Source organism: Leptinotarsa decemlineata, unplaced genomic scaffold, assembly GCF_025532065.1.
Source record: "Leptinotarsa decemlineata unplaced genomic scaffold, Ldec_3_MD MMD2_tig00026314_RagTag_RagTag, whole genome shotgun sequence".
NCBI classification, from domain to species: Eukaryota; Metazoa; Arthropoda; class Insecta; order Coleoptera; family Chrysomelidae; genus Leptinotarsa; species Leptinotarsa decemlineata.
The window spans coordinates 1509905-1531850 of record NW_027412684.1 but is presented as its reverse complement, the minus strand read 5'-3'; the positions used below and the strand labels follow the sequence as shown (position 1 = coordinate 1531850).

Here is a 21946-nt window from a genome sequence, read left to right as displayed (position 1 = left end):
TTGATTTGTATAATACATTGAATGTTAGGTCTTCTTGTGTTTTGATTTGTACTTGTTCCTCGATAAGTGATTTATGACTGTTACATTTATGGATGTTCAAGTTTTCCCAAATGTCCATGCAGTTTCCCTTTTTCACTTGTTTTATGAGTTTTATGTTCTCTGGTGGAGGGAAATTATGTTTGTTTTGTATGGCGTGTGTTGCGAGGTTTGATTTATATACTATTGGGTTTATGTATGCCTTTTTGTGCTCATCGTACCTTTGGATCAGTTTTTTCTTGGTTTGGCCGATATAGAATTTGTTGCAGTCCGAGCATTGTATACTGTATATCCCGTTCTGGTTTTTGTCTTCTTCTTTTTCATAGCTGTTTATTTTTCGTTATTTTCGTGTTTGGCTTGTATGTGATGTTGATGTTCAATGGCTTGAAGATGTTTATTAGTTTTTTAGTTTGGTGTCCTACGTACGTAAATGCTGTCCATCGTTGTGTTGTTTTGTCTGTTGGGGTGGCTTGATCCTTGTTCTGTATTTTTTGTTTGATTCTGTTTTCTAATTTATCTATTGTCTTTTGGGTGTATCCGTTCGCTATTTGGTATACGATTTTCCGTTCTTTGTTTCGTGCTTCATTGCTGAGTGGTATCCTTAACATTCTAGCCCAAACATTTGATTTTTGTGGAGATTGCCTATGTACTTGGTGAAACACTCTTGGATTGCAATCTGACCAATACCGAGAATTATGTCGATTGACAATCCCGTTGAGATAAAAGCAGCATTCATCCGAAAAACAAATATTGAAAACGATTTCACATGATTTCACAAAATTGTATGCGACGATACGTCGACTCACTCCAGATAATTCGGCAAGCTTTCGTGTACCAAGAGTTGGATCTGCAGCAACCTGTCCTTAAACTGCTACCTCCACTGCTTCGTTTCCTAATGGGTTTTCAATTTGACATGTTTTATTTGCCACAGATCCCGTTTGTCGAAATTTTGAAATTAGTCCCAAAACGTATTTACGATGTACGTTTTTGTTTGGGTGTTGCTCATTGAAAATTATACTGGCTTTGTTGGCACATTCATCATTTTTGAAATAATATTCAATTATTTCTACCCTATTATCTAAGAACAATTCGTTCAGGCCAGTCTCAACTCCCTACACAGTAGGTTAATGAACTGACACCTATCAGAAAACAAGTACTCCCCTAGATAATACCACGAAGGGCGTTGGATTATATCCGACAGGTGTAGGTGCAGGATTCTTCACAAAGTTATTCCTGCATATTCTGTTGGCGATACAACTGCCGCAATAGATTGTCAACTATTGGAACACACTTGCAGACCGGTTTCGGTCTGCAAGTCAGAGATATGGAACTTTAGGTGTAATTAGTATTGAACATGCTGTTCCATGTTGTTGAATTAGCTAAGTCTCATCGTCTAGGAGCTGGTTAGAGAGTTTGGGAGAGGCACCGCAGTTTCATGAACACCAATCAACTGAATATTAGTTCAGAAAATTATCGGCATCATTTGAATATTTAACTATATTCTCTCGTTTGGAAGTGGATAGTGGAATGCACTAGTATGACCAAGACGAGTTTTGGTGTCTACAAAAACAAATATCTTTACCAGAAGTAAGTTATGCTCTGAGAAAACTGAATACACATGTGAGCCCTGTGAGAAACATAGTAAAAAAGCTCATAATTGTTCATTGTGTGATAGTGAATTTGATTGTATCCAGGCAAGGTCATTTTCAGTTAAAGGAAGGAAATGAATGGTTTTTTGCCTGCTTAACCGCCGCAAGAAAAGATGATTTGTAAAGTGCATTATTCGAGGTAGAAGTCATTATCCGATATTATGTGGTGATTTCACAATAACACAATCCAAACAAACGACAGATTTTGACAACACATCAGAAAGTAGTAATGAAGAAAAGTAAATAATTAATAACAATACTACAGGTGTTGTTGTGAAAATTATTGCTGTAAAACTTTATGTTTGATCTGGAATTGAAATTATGACAGTATTACTGGATTATTATAGTATTACTTCATCATGATGTTTCTGTATTAGTTATAATTGTGCCGAAAATAGCGACGAAACTTTATTCAAAGCATTTCTGGAAAAACTATCAAATCCTGTGTCCCATACTTCATATAATGCTACTATTGAGATTTTGAATAAGTTTTTTCAATTAGAAATAAATATCATCTTTGGAGTTTCGTTTCTCTTTTAGAAAATGCTCATGTAATCAGTTTGTTGATAGAAAAAATTATAACATTGTCAGCTATTCAGATATCAGTTTTTGGGCAGTTTTGAGCAGATATTAACGGTCAACTCTTCATCAATAGATAATGCCTGGGAAACGGATGTGTATTGACCGAGCTGGTAAATGAAATGTAGGTAGATTTCTCCCAACACAGTGAATTCTAGGTACCGTCTCATGTTCGGCTTTTGATCCGTATCACCAGTAGTGGTTTGTCTTTGGCTATTACCTTATGAAACCATTTCTAGGAAAAATTAATGATTGAACTATCAAGAATATTGATGGTTTGAAATGTATTGGGAAGGTCAAAAACTCAAAAAGTGGGTGTCCCACGATTCGAACGATCTACAGAAATTGTCACGTTTCGAGGTTTGTTCTTTGCTTTTGCGCAACCAAAACGATCCCTTTTTGGATTCGATCGTCACGTGTAATGAAACTACAGTTGACGTTCAGGTGGCTGGACACCGATGAGCCACCCAGGCACTTCCCAAAGGCAAAAACCCACTAAAAAAGAACATGGTTACTGTATGGTGGTCAGCGGCTGGTGTGATTCACTAAAACTTTCTGCAAGCGGGCCAGACCATCACAGCAGAGTCCTATTGTGAGGAAATCAACGAACTGTAACGAAATTGCGTCTACAGCAGCCGATACTGGTCAACAGAAGAGGCCGGATCCTGCTCCATGACAACGCCCTTCCACACGTTTCAAAAATCACCGTCCGAAAATTAAACGAATTGAGCGTCAAAGTTCTGCCTCACCCACCATACTCCACAGACCTCTCGATAACCGACTACCATATTTTCAATCACTTCGATAACTTCCTCACCGGTGGAACCTTCGCCAATCAGGACCAGGCAAAAACGGACTACGTTGGCTTCATGGAATCCCGAGTTGTGATACGTTGGCAAAAATGCACTGATTCAAATAGCGTTTAATTCGAATAAATTGAATAAGTATTCACCGAGATATTACAGTTCAAAGTAGACTCATGAAAGTGAAGAAAACTTATGAAACAACCTAATATTCAACCTTCCCCACTGTTAATTTTATGGGTAGTCTCTTGAAATATTGTTGGAGACGCAGAAATAGAGTCATTTGGCCAAGGCCTTTAGCCATGATATATTATCGATTGACTGTTGCTATTGTATCAGTCACAAGTTTAGTCATTATTTATGGAGTATCTCGCTGAGGTAATATTGGTTTCATTCGTATGAGAACAATATATCTGACAAGTCATTCATGTAGAGCTTTTTCAAGAAATTTGGTACTCCAACTTTCGTTTGTGTAATATTGAATTAAAAGTACACATTTTCAAAAAAAAACTTTGAAAGCAAGAACAAATTTATGAAGTGAATTCCCGATGAAAGAAACATTTTCAATTTCACTTTTGTTTTTCATAAAACTTTCTTGTTAACTCACTAGTTCAAAATATATTTTTCGATTATTACTAAAAATATGTTTTTCTAATTATCATGACAATTGGTTTACTCTTTAATTTGAATATAAGATTATATCCTAGAGATGAATACAACTCATCCCTGATAATGCTCACTTGGTTAGTGAAATGCTTCAGTTCTGGTGTGGGGAAAGTGTTTTCATCACATTAGACTTTTCACCAAGTATGTTTTTCATAAAGTGATCAGTCTGAAAAATATTTTCAAAAACATTTTTTCTCCAACGTATTTGTACAACAACAAACATTCGTCCAAGTATGAAGTGAAATTGAAATTTGTTATGGCTGTTAAGTCCTGTATCACTTTAACCTTGATGACGCAAATTATGCGACTATAAACATATAATTTGCCTAGTGAAAAAAAACTATTCATATTTTAATTGTTATCATCTTCTGTGAATATGGCAATTCATATGATTTATCACACAAATTAACGGACATTGAACCGCCGGCATGCATACTCAGGGTATGTCTGAACCACGAATCATGTTGCGATACTTTAAGAGATGATTAAGTTGCTTTCATAGACAGCTCAATGGAAATTATTTTATATATATTAATATATATATATATATATATATATATATATATATATATATATATTTATATATATATATATATATATATATATATATATATATATATATATATATATATATATATATATAGTTTTTTGTACTTTTTCTCTGTAACTTTGAATTGAATGTGTGACACTTTTCTACATGATGAAAAGTATTAACTTTTTTTTCGTCTGACTTTTTACTATAACCTTTACTATAACCTCAAGTTAGTAAGTACATTGTTTACCTATTTGTTTTACAATTTTGCGGCAATGTTCTCAATTTATTGTAGATGTCTTGATAAAGAGAATGAACATTCTTGAAAGCTCGACCATATATAACAAACTAACTACTATATATATATAGTTATATATATATATATATATAGATATATATATATATATATATATATATATATATATATATATATATATATATATATATATATATATATATATATATAGTAAAAGGGATTAATAGGGTCTCTCAGTCAAAAAATCAAAAATCAAAACTATGCTTTACTTTGCCAAGATTTCGCTTCTGATGGAAAGCTTCTTCAGGGCCTATAATTTATTGAGTTGTGGATTTTTTGCCAATGGATATCATAACAAATCATACTTTTAGTAAAAATGAGTGAAAAACAATGAATTGAACATACAATTGACGAAAAAAATGTCATATTTTTCAATGGGCATGATAATTTGATAATCTTTGACTCTAAAGAGGAAGTTGATTGATACAATTTTCATTATTATCATTATGTTTTTTGATGTAGTTCCAGTAAGTTAGTGTATATACTGCTGAAATTATCAATGTCAGTTTTCTTATCCATACAATCAGAAGACTCATTAATTTCAACAATTCCATAAAAGGCATTTGGAAATATTTTTTTCTGTATGTAAAACTTTCATATTAAAGTAATTTGGTTTAAGAATTGCAATTTTTTATCATATCTATTGACAACATCAAGAATTTCATGAGATTTGTCATAAGGTATTGCACAAATGACAGTCAACGTAATTCTTTAAAAAAGGAATTTCAAAACTCAGTTTGAGAAGTACGTTTTCAAAAAGATTGTCCATTGCATATTGAGCTATAATAGGAGAAATAGTAACTCTCAATGGTGTACCAAGAATTTGTTTATAGTATTCACCTTCGAAAGAGAAATAACTTTTGTTGAAGATGAAATCAATTATTTCAATACATTTTTTTTCGAGTTATTGAACATTTTTTATTCATATCATTCCATCTTTTGCTAATACTTTTCTCCACTAGATGCATAGGTATATTGCTAAAAAGTGAAACCACATCAAGGCTTATCAGAACATAATCTGGAGGTAATGATTTTTCATTTATAAAATTGGAAAATCGAAAGAATCCTTAATATAGAATTCAGTTTCATAATTACAGGCATCAGTGAGAATTTCAGTGACCATTTGGGCAATTTTGCTATTTGGAGCATCAATGGAAGAAATAATGGGTCTCAATTTCATATCAGGTTTATGTACTTTAGGAAGTCCATAATATTTTGATGGCATATCCATTTTTGCTTCATCGTCTGATATCATTTTAAATTTTTTCAAATTTGTAACGATTTTATTTGTCTTTTGTTGTATTGTTCAAACAGGATCTCTATTAAGTTCAACATAAGAATCACTATCATTAATAATCTCAAGAGATTTCTCAATAAAATCAGATTTTTCCATATTCACTGTCATGTTGCCTTTATCATATCTTGTAAGTATCAATTCTGGATGATTCTTTAAAAATGTTTTTGTTTTATCAAATAGGGAATTGAGATAATTTTTATTATCATGAGGTTTCTGGAAAAAGTTAGTAACAATATTTGTAATTTTTGCTCTGAGATGGAATGATATAAATAAAAAATGTTCAATAACCGGAAAAAAAATTATTGAAATAATTGATTCCATCTTCAACTCAAGTTATTTCTCTTTCGAAGGTGAATACTACAAACAAATTCTTGGTACACCAATGGGAGCTACTATTTATCCTATTATAGGTCAATATGTAATGGATGATCTTTTTGAAAACATACTTCCTGAACTGAGTTTTGAAATTCCTTTTTTAAAGAAATACGTTGACTATGTCATTTGTGCAATACCTTATGACAAATCTCATGAAATGCTTGATGTTGTCAACAGATATGATAAAAAATTGCAATTCACTATTGAAATAGAAAATAATCTGACCCTTCCTTTTCTTGATACAAGAGTTATCCGTAAAACTGATCATTCCTTGATCAGTGATTGGTATGTGAAACCTACTAATTCAGGAAGATGTATCAATTACTATTCTTTTCATAAGAAATCAGTTTAAATCAATTTAATATTCTGTTTGAAAAAAAACATAGAAAAATTAGTACACCCTTCCCTCAAGCAAAAGATCTCAGTCTTCTTAGAGACATATTGATCGAAAATTCCTATCCCAGAAAACTTTACAATATAATTATTTTCAATACCGGCAATAATACCTATTCCGATGTTATCAACAGAAATTTATGTAATAATAGAGCACCTATCAATATTCCTTATAAACCTATACCCAAACTTGGAAATTTATCTTCAAATATCATAAAACTTTTTCATAATGTCTACTACTGCGTTAGACATTATCGAAGGCGATGATGTTACAGGCGAAGTGCTCCAACTATCCTTAACGCATTATCTTCACTATCTTCATTAGTAGGTGTGGCTTCGTTTCTCTTCATTAGATTAAATGACCTTGTTGTAGCCAAATATTCATTGGCTCTTTCTTTCCATTAAAATTATCCCTGTGTTTCTGAATTTATGTAAACCGACCCTCAGCTACAAGGGATTCGGTATACCCCGGGTATTGCTGAAGGCTCTCTTTTCCTCTAACTGGTCTAGCTTTTCCCTGGGATCGCCTTTGATAATGTCTACCGCAGTAGTAAACGAAATAAATGATGGAATCGGCCGATACTTGATGAAAACCCCTGACGTATTCAAAAACTATTTCATTGTGAGATTCTCACTTGACAGTTTCACAAAAACGCAGTAGGTGTTTCGCCATACAATGGCTTCCTCGGGCGTGTCTTTACTAAATAAATATACACATTCAATGCTTTATATATATTTTTTACAATTTAAAGTACCTACTTCTCAAGGAAGTACCAAATTCTCAAGAAAGTTTTTGGCTTTCTACTACTCCATCTTGATACAAAAAAAGAGATGTGGGAATCTTCCAAAAAAAAAGAAGGAAGTAACCCCTTCGATTCAAATAAGATTCCTCTTGGCTGAGATTAAATCAAATAGGTGAATGAATGTCATTACGATGTCATCGATGACATAAGCAGATCAAGCTTATTCCGTGACATTCAAAATCGTAATTCATGAATGATTTGTGTGTATTTTCTATAGTGTTATCCAATTTGGTACTGAAGAGCCTTAAGGCAAGTGTCTTACGGCGAAACATCGATGTATACCAGTAAGGATGACAGTCTTCCATGTAAGTGCAATTTGTTACCATTCATTTAAAGTAGAACTCATGTGAATGATATCTGATTTTATTCCATAACGAATGTTTGGAATACAAATTGGGTAGAGAAACGTATCTTCTCTATAATTATTTAGTGTTCATATAAGAGTATTTGTTTGGAAAGAATTTTTTTCTTTCCTAGCCAATTAATATTCAATGTATACCTGAGTTTGTAGTGAATGAAATGATCTGAGCTTATGTTCCAGTTTCCACATTTGAAAAAATATTCAGTTATTTAATTCTATTTGGTCTGTTTGTATATATTCATTTCGGAATATTCTGAAAGATTCAGTTTCAAACCTTTCTCTTCTAAATGTAATACGTCATATTCATGATTGGACTCATGTCCTTCTACTGAAAGATAGTTTGCAAATGTGGTATTGGTCTTTCCATTCAAGAAACTACTTCTATGCTCTTTAATTCTTTGGAAAAAAGTTCTCCCTGTCTGAGGCATGTTTTGGGCAAGAGCCACGAGTCAACTTATATACTCCTGATCTAATCGACACTGAAGTTTTGTCTTCACTGTCTTCATTGTTTTCAATAAATGTACTCAAACTAATATTCGTTCTGTTTTTTTAACGATCGATATTATTAGTGGGTCCACCAAAATACGACAGTGTTCTATTGCGGACGTTATAGTTTCTTGAATTTGGTGGACCTGGTCCATGGCTTGTTTTTGTAGTTTTTTGAAAAGAATGGATCGATAATATCTACCTTTTAACCGTTGTTGACTAAGTTTTTTTTTATGAAACTCAGCTCTCTCTGGAAATTACTTCCCGACAGTGAAATATTCAATAGTCTGTGAAGCATACTATTGAATGAAGCTACTATGCTGGTAAGGGTGCGTGGAGGAATTATGTATGACAATGTCTGTATGTGGTAGTTTGTGGAAAACCGCAAAATCATGGTCATTAATAATTTTTGTGATAGTCTAGACAAAGTAATTTATTGAATTACTTTCCTTTCACCGGTGACTTTTATTGAGAGGTGAATGGAATTGACATATTCGACAAACTTACCAAATTGCCTATCTATACCAGTGAAACATACTAAGATATCATCTACGTATCCGTACCAGTACAAGAAACTGTTAGTTAACTGATCATAATGGATTTCATTCTCTATGATGTTATCATGAAGATTTTAGCAAGCAAAGGACCCAGCAGTTTACCCATTACTAGTCCTTCACTGCATGTATAAAACTTTTCGTCGAGTTGGAAATAATTTTGAGATAGATGAATGTGAGTAAATCTGAAATTTTCTGTTTTATTAGTGGATTTACATGCTTAACCAGTACAATTGTTTCAATTTCCGGAATACTGGGAAATAAATTTTGGACATTAAACTATATTTATTTAACGATTATGAGGGTAAAATATGTATGACACAGATCTGACAGGCTGTAGACTGTAGGCTAGAGTCTTGCGTGATTGTTGATCATTTAGAAAGATTCAATACACATCCTCTGTCTTCGGGCATTGTAGCGTGATCTCTTGAACATTAATTATTTTTTCATTAACTTACGGTGCAATACACATTACCTCCTCTGAGTCTCACCAACGAGGATATAGTGATAACAACAATGTTCGAAACTAGGAAGAGAAAACTAACCGTCATCCGATAATTGTGTTACACCCGTATGTGGTAATTTCACTGTTTTATAAACTCTAGGATAACTTGTCCATCGTGAAAAGAATGTGAATGACTTCATCCGGAATGCTGTTTCCTCATGATAATTGCCGATTCCGATCAGATAAAACTTTCAATAACAATTAGAGGAACAGGACACGAAGATAACATTAGGCTGAGTGAAATTTTATTTGTAAAAAGTATTTGTTCGTCTCCGACACATGCTACATACAATTTCCGAACAATTTCTGGGTTAGACTAACACGTTCGTGACGAGATTTAAATAAACGCTGAAAACGAAATCGAGTGAAATTGGTATGGTTATTTTGCTCACGTCTAAAATGAAGGCGGTGTTTATTTCGATGTCATTTTCTGATGTTTTCGAATGAACATTCGAATGGTAATCGAGTAGTAAAGTATATAATAGCACTTGATCACTGATTCGCATTCAGTTGGGAGTTATGAAATTGAGAAATCAATACGTGAATTAGTTCATTCAATTACGGCTTCTGTGCGACGCCTGATAGACGCGCCTAAATAGTTTCATAAAAAACAGATTTGTAAATTGATAGCGATTCATTTAGAAATCATTGTCTTTCATGAGTTTTTTCGCTCTGTTTAACTGACTTGTTACTCTATTCTCGAATGTTGCTCTTAATTTACCGGAAATATCATTGACTCAACCTTGAGGTGACAGAACAGACTATGTCATTATTTTAGCCTCTTTTCAGGCTTTTGTTTTCCTTTATCACTGATTTTTCCAAATTGTTTTTTCAATCAGTGAGTTCTGCTAGCTCCACCATTAAGCTGGCAATGAAATCGAAATCCTGCACTCTTTGAAAATTTTAAATGTTGCACTAATCTGAGTCCCATTTTAGGTCCCTTCAATAATAAATTGAAAAATTTCTTCATCCTTATTTGATTTGAATATTTCTTCAGGTACAAGCGGTACAAGGTACAAGGTACAACTAGCAATTTCGTATTTTATAATAATTGCGGAAACGTTTTGGAGAAACAAATTATAAAACTGCATTTCTGCCAGAAATGTTTTCAATATGTTTATAAAACTGTTATAAATAGGAAATTGGCACCGTCTTATAAAACATTATGGTTATTATCAATATTTTGTAAGGCCTTTTACAAACACTACAAAACAGTTTTATAAACATTTTGGCAGTTACTATTAATTATCCAAGATTTGGCAATAATAGTGTTGATGAACGAACTATTCCACGTTGGTTTGCGAAATTTCGTCCCGGAGATTTTAGCGTCAAAGATTAGCCCCAAAATGGTCGACCTACAGTAATGCAGAACAAGGATTCGAGGGCCCTGGTGAAGACTGACCCATCACAAATGGTGAGTGGGATGGCGTAAGAACTGGGCGTCAGCTCCCATGGGTTTTTTGATGGTTTGAAACTTATTGGAAAGGTCGAAAAGCTTGAAAAGTGGGTGCCCCACGATTTGAACCATCGATAGATAGTGATACGTTTCGAGGTCTACTCTTCTTTGCTTTCGCGCAACCAGAACGATCCTTTAAAACATCTGTAACCGCATGTGAAACCAATTGATTACGTAACGACGCATTCCGTGGCAACGTCATGCGCTAGCAACTGTGTGATTCCCTTCCCACTGGTTTGGCGTTACGCTATCTCTCTCGCCACACTGAGATCGGATACCTATAGTGTATACAGTTGTGTTCACTACAGTATACATAACCTGTGTTTTACATTATGAATATTTTTTTCAATAATTGAAAATAAAAAATGTCTGACAGTTAACTCAGAAAATGAAAGTGAGCAGCTTCATGCAAAGACAGCAAACTCACAGTACAACACACTATCTAGTCATCAGTGAGTACCTTATACTTTTATATTATATAACTAAGTACACATTTATCTATGCATTAGGCCCGCTTGTATTTGGCCTGTCTCAAGAGTCAGTAAATGTAAAATTTACTCTCTTGGTAGATTCAAATTCACACAATTTACATGGCTCATAATATTTTTGAATCCATCTTAATTTATTTCTTATGAACAATAATGTACTTTAACTTTTGCTTGAAGAATGAATTTGATAAAGACTGATAAAATTGTATTTTACACAGCATATTGCAGACACCCATATAGTGGCACGTGGCATGAATACAACGATTCACACGTGTTCCCAATTTCGCCAAAATCACTTGTGAGCCATGAGGCATATGTCCTCTTTTATGAACAGGAGGGAACGAAGCAGCACCTTTGATGTGATTTTTGTTTTCTTCTTTCCTTTTTTTTATAATCTTAGTTCTTTGAATTAATTTGTATACGAAATTGTAATTTTGTTTGAATGTTATCCTTTTTAAAAAAACTTCAATTGAATTTTCGAGGTACATACTTCTAAGAATCAGTGAAAATATACAATTGTAAATTTTGAAATCTGCAGATAGCGAGTAGCTCATGTATGTTTTTCCTATTCATTATTAACATCAAACATTAATTTATTAATTAATTTTTTTTGATGGTGAAATTTATAATGAAACATTCATAATTGATATTTATTATTTAAGATCTTCAGTAATATATTGCTATGATTCTTGAGTTTACTAGTATAATGTAGCCACATTAAAATTTTTCTATATATATTTTAATTATATACTTTTTATGAATATCTCAGTTCCCAACAATGATTACAGGGGTCAGTCACAAAATTCTATTATCAATATTTCACACCTGCCAAGCGTCCCGTGGCGGCTCACAATGTTTTGAATCAGATCGTCATGTGTGATTGAAAGTAGATCCTCTACGAAAAAAGAAGACTATTGTTTGAACAGCGATGAGCCACTCAGGCACTCTCCAAATGAGAAAACCCACCGAAAAAGTCCATGGTTCCTGTATGTTGATCAGTAGCTGGTGTGATTCGCTATAACTTTCTGCAAACGGGCCAAACCATCACAGTAGAGTCCTATTGTGAGAAAATCTGCGAAATGTGCCGAAAATTTACCTCAAATGCAGCCGGCACTTGTCAACAGAAGAGGTTCGATTCTTTCCCACGACAACACCCTTCCACACGTTTCAAAAATCACCGTCCGAAAATTAAACGAATTGACCATCTTAGTTCTGCCTCATCCACTATACTCTCCAGACTTCTCACCAATCGACTTCTATCTTTTCAGGCAATTCGATAGCTTTCTCACCGGTAGAACTTTCGCAAATATGTACTAGATAAAAAAGGCCTTCGTTCACTTCATGAAATTCCGAGCACACAATTTTCATAATTTCGAATGAATAAAATAAGTATTCGATGAGATATTACACTCTGAATTATTATACTTATGTGAGTATTAAGTAGAAACAACCTGATACTTAGATGAAGGGTTACATACCGTACATACATATTTCCAAAGTACTGTCAGTCAAATACTGTAGTACACAAGTACTACAGAAATATCTTTAAGGCGCTCCAAAAGCAGCGCCCGTGCGAAAGTAGCGATTCACATTGTATTTGAATCGCCTGAGATTGAATCCATTTAGAAAAACGTTCTTAGGAAGTTCCACATGAACGCAGTTCTCCAAATGAAAGAGTTCTTAAACAGTGAAGTTCGAGGTGGCCTGAGGACGGTCACAGTCCTTCGCACATTTTTTATATGTACTGCTTCTGGTGAAATCATATGTGCCAAGTCACTTAAACAATTCTCGTGAAAGTATCTATTGAAGAGAAACAAATGCTCAACCTTCATTCTGTAACGGCTAGTTTAGCGTTACAACAAAATGAGCATGGCTATTTACATTGAACAAAATGAATTTGTGGTTGTCTACTGACAGTTAAAGATTGTAGGAAGTTCGGCAAGCAAAACATTCTACGCACTCCACAAAAAGTGTTGAATGCCAGGGGATAAAAAAAAACAAAACGGGTTCTCGAAGTTTGGACGAGAGAATAAGTCGAAAAAGTAGCCCCAGAACCTGCGAAAATAAACTGGTGGCGCCCCTAGCATTTTTTCTATATTTTAATATTTTTTCTTTTATATATATATATATATATATATATATATATATATATATATATATATATATATATATAATTTTTTTTAACCCAACCTACTCTCCGACTGCGCGCCGTGCATTTTTGGTTTTGCAGTGCGTTAACGCAGTTCGTCCTGGGGAAGCTGTTGAAAATTTAGCCGTTGCAATTCGATGTTTTAAACTATCAAGGTTGCGAGTGATATTCGCGTCTCCAATCAGGCGAATGGCTCTTTTCTGGATGGAATCCAGCAATTTCAGGGTATGTTTGGGGGTAGAGCTCCATACTCCAAAGAAGGTCTGATCTGAGCTTTATAAAGCATCAAAAGTTGCTGAGGTGTGTACAGTTTTCTGTGGTTCGGAACGGTGTTCAAAGCTTTTGAGAAGCAGTCTTTGCAGTTTCAGCGACATGATTGTGCCAATACATATTGGTGACCATTTTAACCCCCAACGAAGCAGATGATACTGGGATGACCCTACCCCTATGTGAATACAATTTTTTTCCACTACAAAAATTTTATGGCATTAAAAAACATTACAATAAGGTGTAATGTGCATTATCACCTCTTTTCGGAAAATAAATGATGATGAATACTCAAATTAAAATGGGCGATGAGAATAAGTACCTCATTCATAAAAATGAATGCTTTGTCAAATTTCGAATTGAGAAAAACCAAAATAGGAAAAGTTTCAACAACTATAACCCAACAGATGATATGAAATGAAAGAAACTTATAATAAACTGAACCCATAGTGGAGGTAAAATTTTCCAAACTTTTATCGATATTTTACGGTGATAATATTTTATTTTTTATGCCTAGGTATTTTTATTTTCCTATATTTTCTCTTCTCTGGTGGATATAGTTTCAATCATTCGGTTATAATAGTTTCAGTGAAGAACAAGATCAATATTTCTTTCAGTTGTATTCGATCAAAAGATGATTTTTCCACTAATTCGTTTTCCACAATTTCGTTTTACTTCTGAAAAAGGGAAATAAATTGATATTGAAAGCAGAATCAATTTTCAAGACTCTCTCTTCTTCCGGGGAACTGTATCTATATCCTTCTGGAAGCCATTTAGGAACAAATTGATTTTAATATTCTCTCAAAAAACATTATCGACAAAGAAAATGGAATTTTTACATTTTGTGATAGGGGTGGTGAGGTCAGCTAGTTGAGGGATGCAGAGGAATGTCTGATTTTTCCACTTGTCAACTAATCCATGCTTCCATTGATACTTCTCATTAATCTGAAATGTTGTCAACCCAGCTTCGCAAGAACCAAGTTTTTTTCTTAAGAGTTTTTTTCCTAGAAGCTTCTGATAATTTATCATATAATAATTCAAACCATCCTGAAATACTGATAACATGTGTAGGCCTTAGTATCCAAACACACTTTGGAAGAAGAGCAGTTCCTCCCACAAATGACTTCACTGACATATTTTCCTCTCTCACAATACAATTCCAGGAGAGTTGTGTTTCGGAAATTAAATTTTCATCCTTTCACCACCAACTTGTCCCAAGAGAACGATACTCAAAACTAAAATTGCACTGCGATATGCTCTTGATGTTCAGACCTGCCGATTTGAGGAACTTCATACGAAAAACTTTTTTCCAAATCCTACAACCTTCCGAAGTTTATTTGACTGATATCTTCCAAGTTCCCATGATAACATAAACCCATCTTAAATTTCAATGTTCATAATGAAATAGAAGACGTTCTACATGATATATTGATTTATATAGCAAAAAAAGCTTGTAATCTTGACTCGAAAATTATTTTCAGATCATATACAAAAAAAACCAAATTTTTTTATGAAGGCTTACCTTATATGCTATCATATTTTTGGGTTGGATTAATTGTCGGCATTCAACTGAACATCATATATTGCAGTGGACGTCTATTGCATTAGAAGAATTTTCACTGAACTTGTAGTACCATCAAATCTGCAAAATATAAACATATTATATTGATTTCTGAATGAAAAAAAACTTATTACTTGAATCATTTCCAAAATATAGGTTGATACAATGAATGAATATAGCATAATGAACAATATAAAAAGGGATTAAATACAATGCACACCAGTAAATACAGGGTGTTACATAAGTACGTTAAAATATTCAAGTGTATTCATAATACTCTTCAACATTTCAATATTCTATTTTATTTTTTGCTTATCAAGTTTTTCAGATATTAAATATACGGGTGTCAACGAATCTATTAGACAAGTCATAACTTCTAGACTATTAGGTGTATCAAAACGAGATTTGGTACAGATAAATGGTATGTGGAGAGGAGAGTTTTCACATATTTTTCACTTTCCGGTCATTTCCGGTTTCAGCGGAAATGGCTCCGGTTCTGAATTTTTGAATGGAACACCCTGTATATTGTAACATTTTTGGATTTCTGATACAATTCTGGATCAGAAACTGACATTTCCGGAAGTTTTTCAGCCTACTTGATTTTTTCAGAGTCACTTTTAAAATTGCATCTAGGTGGCCATGATCGGACGTAAACTAATTGCAATAGCGGAGTTTTAGTGACTAGTGTGTTGAATATGAATGAGACCAGTTTACAAAATAACATTTTCGTGTCTAACTATTATTTTTCAAATGGCGACCATTTTTTGACAAGCACTTTCCGAAAAAAGGATTTTTTGACAAATCTAACGATACTAATTTATTTGCGATTGGATTACAAATAAGAACATAAATTAAATATTACTGAGGAAAATACTCGATACAAATTCATTTACTTTTGTCAAGGGTGCCATGGATAGGAATGATGCATAATATTTTGCGGTTATTTCCATCAAGTCCACTTTGGAGAACAAAACGCTCACCTAGGTTATGACAGTGACATAAGCTTTATGAGCAGAAAGTAGAAGTTTCTCTTGATTTTCGTTAATTTTAGTTTAATTTTTCGTCGAAATAATGTATACTCAAAGTGAAAAAGTGGATATGTTGTTATTGTTTGGAGAATGCCACAGAAATTCAAAGAAAGCTGCTGAGTCGTATGCTCAGAGATATCCCAATCGGCAACACCCATCTCATCAGTATTTTCCCTATGTTGAGAGTCGTTTTAGGCAAGAGGGAAATCGAGACGCAGAACAGAGGTTTGTCATAAATGAGGAGACTGAGATTAACGTTCTTGCTATGGTAGAAGTTGACAAAACGGTTTCTTTAAGAGAAATTAGTAGAGAAATGCAGATAAGTCACGAATCAGCAAGAAAAATACTGAAAAAGCACGGATATCGAGCATTTAAATATCAGTTACATCAACATTTGTATGCTGACGACGGCAATAGAAGAGTAGTATTTTGTGATTGGTTGCTTCAAAATCATATGGTTAACCCAAATTTTATCAACTTCATTCTATTTTCCGACGAATCACGGTTTACAAATAATGGCATGTTTAATAAGCAGAATTGTCGGTACTGGGCCCAACAAAATCAACATGCAATGAGAGAGGGCAATTTTCAAGAAAGGCTTGGCGTCAATGTCTGGGCTGGTATCGTTGGAAACAAAATAATTGGTCCAATATTGTTTCAAGGTCAGTTAACAGGGGTTAGATACTTGGGTTTTCTTCAAAATGAAATCGAGGATCATCTTAATGATATGCCTTTAGAAGTTTTACGGCAAATTTACTTCCAGCAAGATGGAGCACCACCCCATAATAGCAGAGACGTACTTGATTTTTTAATAGAGCATTTTAATAATAGAGTTATTGCAACCAACGGTCCAGTACGGTGGCCTGCCCGCTCACCGGATCTGACTGTGTTAGATTTCTTCATTTGGGGATATGTAAAAGAAAGGGTCTACTATGCAACAGCCCCAGCCACTCTCGAAATCTTAGAAGAAAGGATTCAACAGGCATTTAGAAGTATATCGCCTCAAATGTTACAAAACGTGTTGAGAGAAACAATTGAACGAGCTGAAATGTGTCTTGAATAAGGAGGGATGCACTTTGAAAATTTACTACAGTGGAATTTTCAAGAACTTAGGATATTGCAAAAAATCTAAGTGCATCGCTGAAATTATTAGTTGAATTTGTTAAATTTGTTGATCCAATGGCAAATAAATTAGTAACGTTAGATTCGTCCAAAAATCATTTTTTCGGAAATTGCTTGTCAAAAAATGGTCGCCATTTGAAAAATAATAGTTAGACACGAAAATGTTATTTTGTAAACTTGTCTCATTCGTATTCAACACACTAGTCACTAAAACTCCGCTATTGCAATTTTCTGATATCACCTGAGGTCCATAGATTAGTTTACGTCCGATCATGACCACCTAGATGCAATTTTAAAAGTGACTCTGAAAAAATCAAGTAGGCTGAAAAAATTCCGGAAATGTCAGTTTCTGATCCAGAATTGTCTCAGAAATCCAAAAATGTTACAATATACAGGGTGTTCCATTTAAAAATTCAGAACCGGAGCCATTTCCGCTGAAACCGGAAGTGACCGGAAAGTGAAAAATATGTGAAAACATTCCTCTCCACATACCATTCAACTATATCAAATCTCATTTCAATTCTCCTAATAGTCTAGAAATTATGACTTGTCTAATAGATTCGTTGACACCCGGTAGATTATCTTTTTATCACATACGAGCATTCGCTTTCATGGATTACCCTATATTCATTTGCAAAATATCTGTATCTCTTTAAAAACTCATAATTATTGTCAAATGAATTATTATTATCACGTATAATGGCAACAAAGGGGACTTGTTTACTCGTGGAAAATCGGTATACAGGGTGTGACATAACTACGTTAAAATATTCAAGTGACATATTCCTGAGACAATTCTAAGAAAAAAAGTCTATATGAACTTGTGTCCGAAAATGCTTCGTTTCGGAGATACGGGGTGTTGAAATTGATTTTTTTTGTGATTTTTTTTGTTCGCTTTTTGAAAATAACTCTCGCAAAAAATAAGCACGAAATTCGGTACCCGTAATCGTAATACTTGCGTGTAAAATAGTTTTGGACAAATTTCAATAAGAGGTAATGAAACGGATACCTACGAAAATGAGCGAATTTGTAAATATTTTGATTCAAAGAAATAACGTCTACCGAGGATGCCACACTGGAACTCACGGAAGATCTCTCGAAAATGGTAAACCTTCCTCATCCTATTCAATGACTTGACAAAGGCATTTGATACTGTTGATCATTAATTACTTTTACAGACCCTAGAAAACAACGGTCGCAGAAGAAATTGTCTGAGAATCTTTGAAAGTTACTTATATAATAGAAAACAAGTGGTGCGGGTGACTCATACAACAAGTAACCCCAAAAAAAATTGAGTGTGGTGTGCCTCAAAGTACTGTGTTGTAACCGATTCTGTTCAATCTATACTGTGCACAGTGGGCCATATAACAGAATACGCAGACGATACTGCAATCTTCTATGAAGTGAAAATATGAAATGAGCTCAAAAATAAGGGAGAAACAGATTTTATACTACTCAAACAATGTTACGGTTTGACCACAGACTTTTAACAATAAATATGGCTCAAACTAACTTTCTACCATTCCATTGCAACATATCCAACGTGATAACACTAGGAAATACCTTTACCATTCACTTCGTGGCAGAAATCAATTACTTAGGCGTATATACAGATAGTAACCTGAAATAGGATTATCATATACGATATGTCATTAAAAATCTACAATCAGCTCTTTACAGATTTCGCTGCGGCATAATTACTTGTGGTTCAACCGCAATAGTATATATTACTCCTTTAGAGATACTATGAAGAAGGTTCCTCAAACTGATAATGTAAAAAAACTCAAGGTATCCGTCAGATCTCTTATATGTAGAATATCAAATAATGGATATGAGACAATTATACTTCATCTGTACTAAAGGAAAGTACCAATTTTGTGGTAACAAAGCAATCTCTAGAAGCCACCAATATGACACCCGATATCGTGCGCTTACCCCACTATCGTAAAACATAGTGCAGAGCCCACTCGACCTGAGAAAAGCGAACGTCAGGCGCTTTGATAAGCCAAGGTCTTCAATATTATTGAAGAAGACCCCATGCATTGGCTTATCCCTGTGTCTCCGCAGAAGTAAGGTGATCTCTGCGGCTTTTATCTGAGCTTTTTGCTGAACGGGTTCCAACTCGGTGACAGAGTTGTAGTCACCTCGTTCAGAGTCAAAAACTATACCGAGTTCATCAGCTGCTCGAGCAGCTGCCCTAAGGAGAAATGCTCCAATTCCTGCTCTCTCATGGTCACGGACCATGCAGAGAAGGGGATCCGAACTCCTGACGACTTTACAGGCTGTATCCAGTACCATTCTGTCAGGTAGACACTCCAAACTCAAGAGTCCACGACCTCCCTGTTGTCGGGGGAAGTACAACCGTGGAACGGACGATTTGGGATGCAAACTCCTATAGAGATGCATCATTTTTCGGATCCTTACGTCGAGTTGATACAGCTCCTCCCGAGTGCACTTCACTACTCCAAACGAGTAGAGTAAGATTGGAACGGCAAGCATATTTGTTGCAGCAACTTTGTTCTTCCCCGACAGCTCCGATGACCAGATCTGTCGAAGTATGTGCTGATACTTGCCGCGGAGAGAGTTTTTCACTGCGGTTACCTCTTGTGAGTGGCGTTGTTCTACCCCGAGGTAAGTATACGTCTCTTCGGCATCCAGATGGTGTAGGATGTTTCCATCTACGAGCTGCACATCCACTCCGTAGTCCCCGCATCGTCCTCTTTTGAGATGAACCATTGCACATTTGTCTATCCCGAATTTCATACCGATAGCATGCGTGTACTCTTCCACACTCTCAAGGACTGATGGAGATCCTTCTCTCCAGAGGCATAAAGTTTAAGATCATCCATATAAAACTGATGGGTGACCTTGTGCCTCCGGTTTCCGGGGGTGCCACAGTTATACCCTCGAGTGTTTCTGAGCGCAACGGATAATGGCAATAGTGAGATGCAGAATAGAAGGGGACTGAGGGAATCACCCTGAAATACACCCCTTCTGAAAGTGACCCACCCTGTTTGGACTCTTGCTTGACCAGATGTTATGGTGAAGCGAGTTCGCCAAAGTGGTATCAGTTGTTCAATGCATCTCACTATGTTGTCGGGTACCGCAAGGCATCTGAGCAAATGCAAGATGAGCTCATGCGAAATTGTATCAAATGCCTTACGGTAATCGATCCAGGCCATAGAGAGGTTACGCTTATATTGTATCGAGTCCTGCGTTACACATCTATCGATGAGCAGGTTCTCTTTTCATCCAGCGACTCCTCTCTTCGACCCTCTCTGCTCATATATCCGTTCGAACACTCGGTCAACTGCGGTGAGTATTCGTGTGTATAAGATGCTTGTAAACAACTTATAACACGAATTCAAGCATGTTATCGGTCTGTAATTCTTAGGAATCGACAAATCTCCGCTTTTGGGGATAAGAACGGTCCGCCCCTCGACAAACCAATCCGGAATCGGCTGCTCTCCGTCCAGCCATAAGTTGAAAACTCTGGCCAGATGGCGGTGGGTACTTGGTAGTTTTTTCCACCAATAAGTGTTCAGCCCATCTGGGCCTGGAGCAGCAAAGTTCTTGGAACCAACAAGGGCTCTTCGAACGTCATCCGGGGTTATCGGGTTGCGCAGTTCATTGAGCTCAGGCTGTCGAAGCTCTCTGTTGAAAGCTTCGAACTGCGCTAGGGCTGGAGTGTCTAAGTTGAGTGGCTGCGGGTGTTCATAGATATCTTTCCAGAAGGATTCCACCTGATCAGCAGTCGGCGGATTATCCACAACACGTGGAGGCTCTTGGAATAAGCGAGAAGGTTTCTCGCGGAACCTAAGATTTTCCGCCATACTTCTCGCTCGCCTCACTAGTGACTTCTTAGCAGCCACTAGCATTCGTATCCTATCAAGGAAATGCTGTTTGGTGGTCAACAGCACGCCTTGGCTTAGAGTGTGATGGATACGTCGTAAATTGGCGGCTATTCGCCGCACTGCGGGCGTGAAAGGCCTATTGGCCGCCCTGTAGTCCATCACACATTGGATACGAGACGCGTGTTGTCTCGCCGACGTGATCTTAGCCTCCATCTTGTGTACACACCATTCAGTCTTCCGAACCGCAAGGCCGGGATTTCGTCCTTCCGATTCGGAAAGCGATTGGACGACGTTATACACGGCGGTGTTGATTTGCCAGATGTCAGCCTCTTCTGTTAGAACACTATGAACCTCCGCATCCAAACAAGCCAGTTCTTGTGGCTTCAGGGGCCTAATTCTGTGGAGCGCCCTGCGTGTTCTGATTGTCGTCTCCATTGGTGGTATGGAGCGAGTCTCCTCTCCAACCGTGCCAACGGGTGGTAGAACTGCCACTTCTACCACTTCGTTAGCAGACTGGGGAGGAGCTATATAGCCCTGCCGCCGAAGATAGGATACGTAATCCTTAAGATTTTGGGCGGAAAAGGCGGCATGCTCCGGATGTGTTTCACACCATAGAGCATGCAATCTCGCCATGTACCCTCTTCGCGCGGGCTCACTACTCTCGTA

General features: G+C 35.8%; 1 protein-coding gene across 1 annotated transcript in view; it reads right to left on the bottom strand.

The window, feature by feature from the left end:
* LOC111511749 (uncharacterized) overlaps window positions 1–21946 on the bottom strand; it is a 69745-nt gene that overhangs the window by 39415 nt on the left and 8384 nt on the right. Inside the window, exon 2 of the mRNA XM_074181636.1 lies at window positions 15238–15357. Within this exon, the coding sequence (XP_074037737.1) occupies window positions 15238–15252 (15 nt within the window). The 5' untranslated portion in view covers window positions 15253–15357. The remainder of the gene's footprint in view (window positions 1–15237; window positions 15358–21946) is intronic.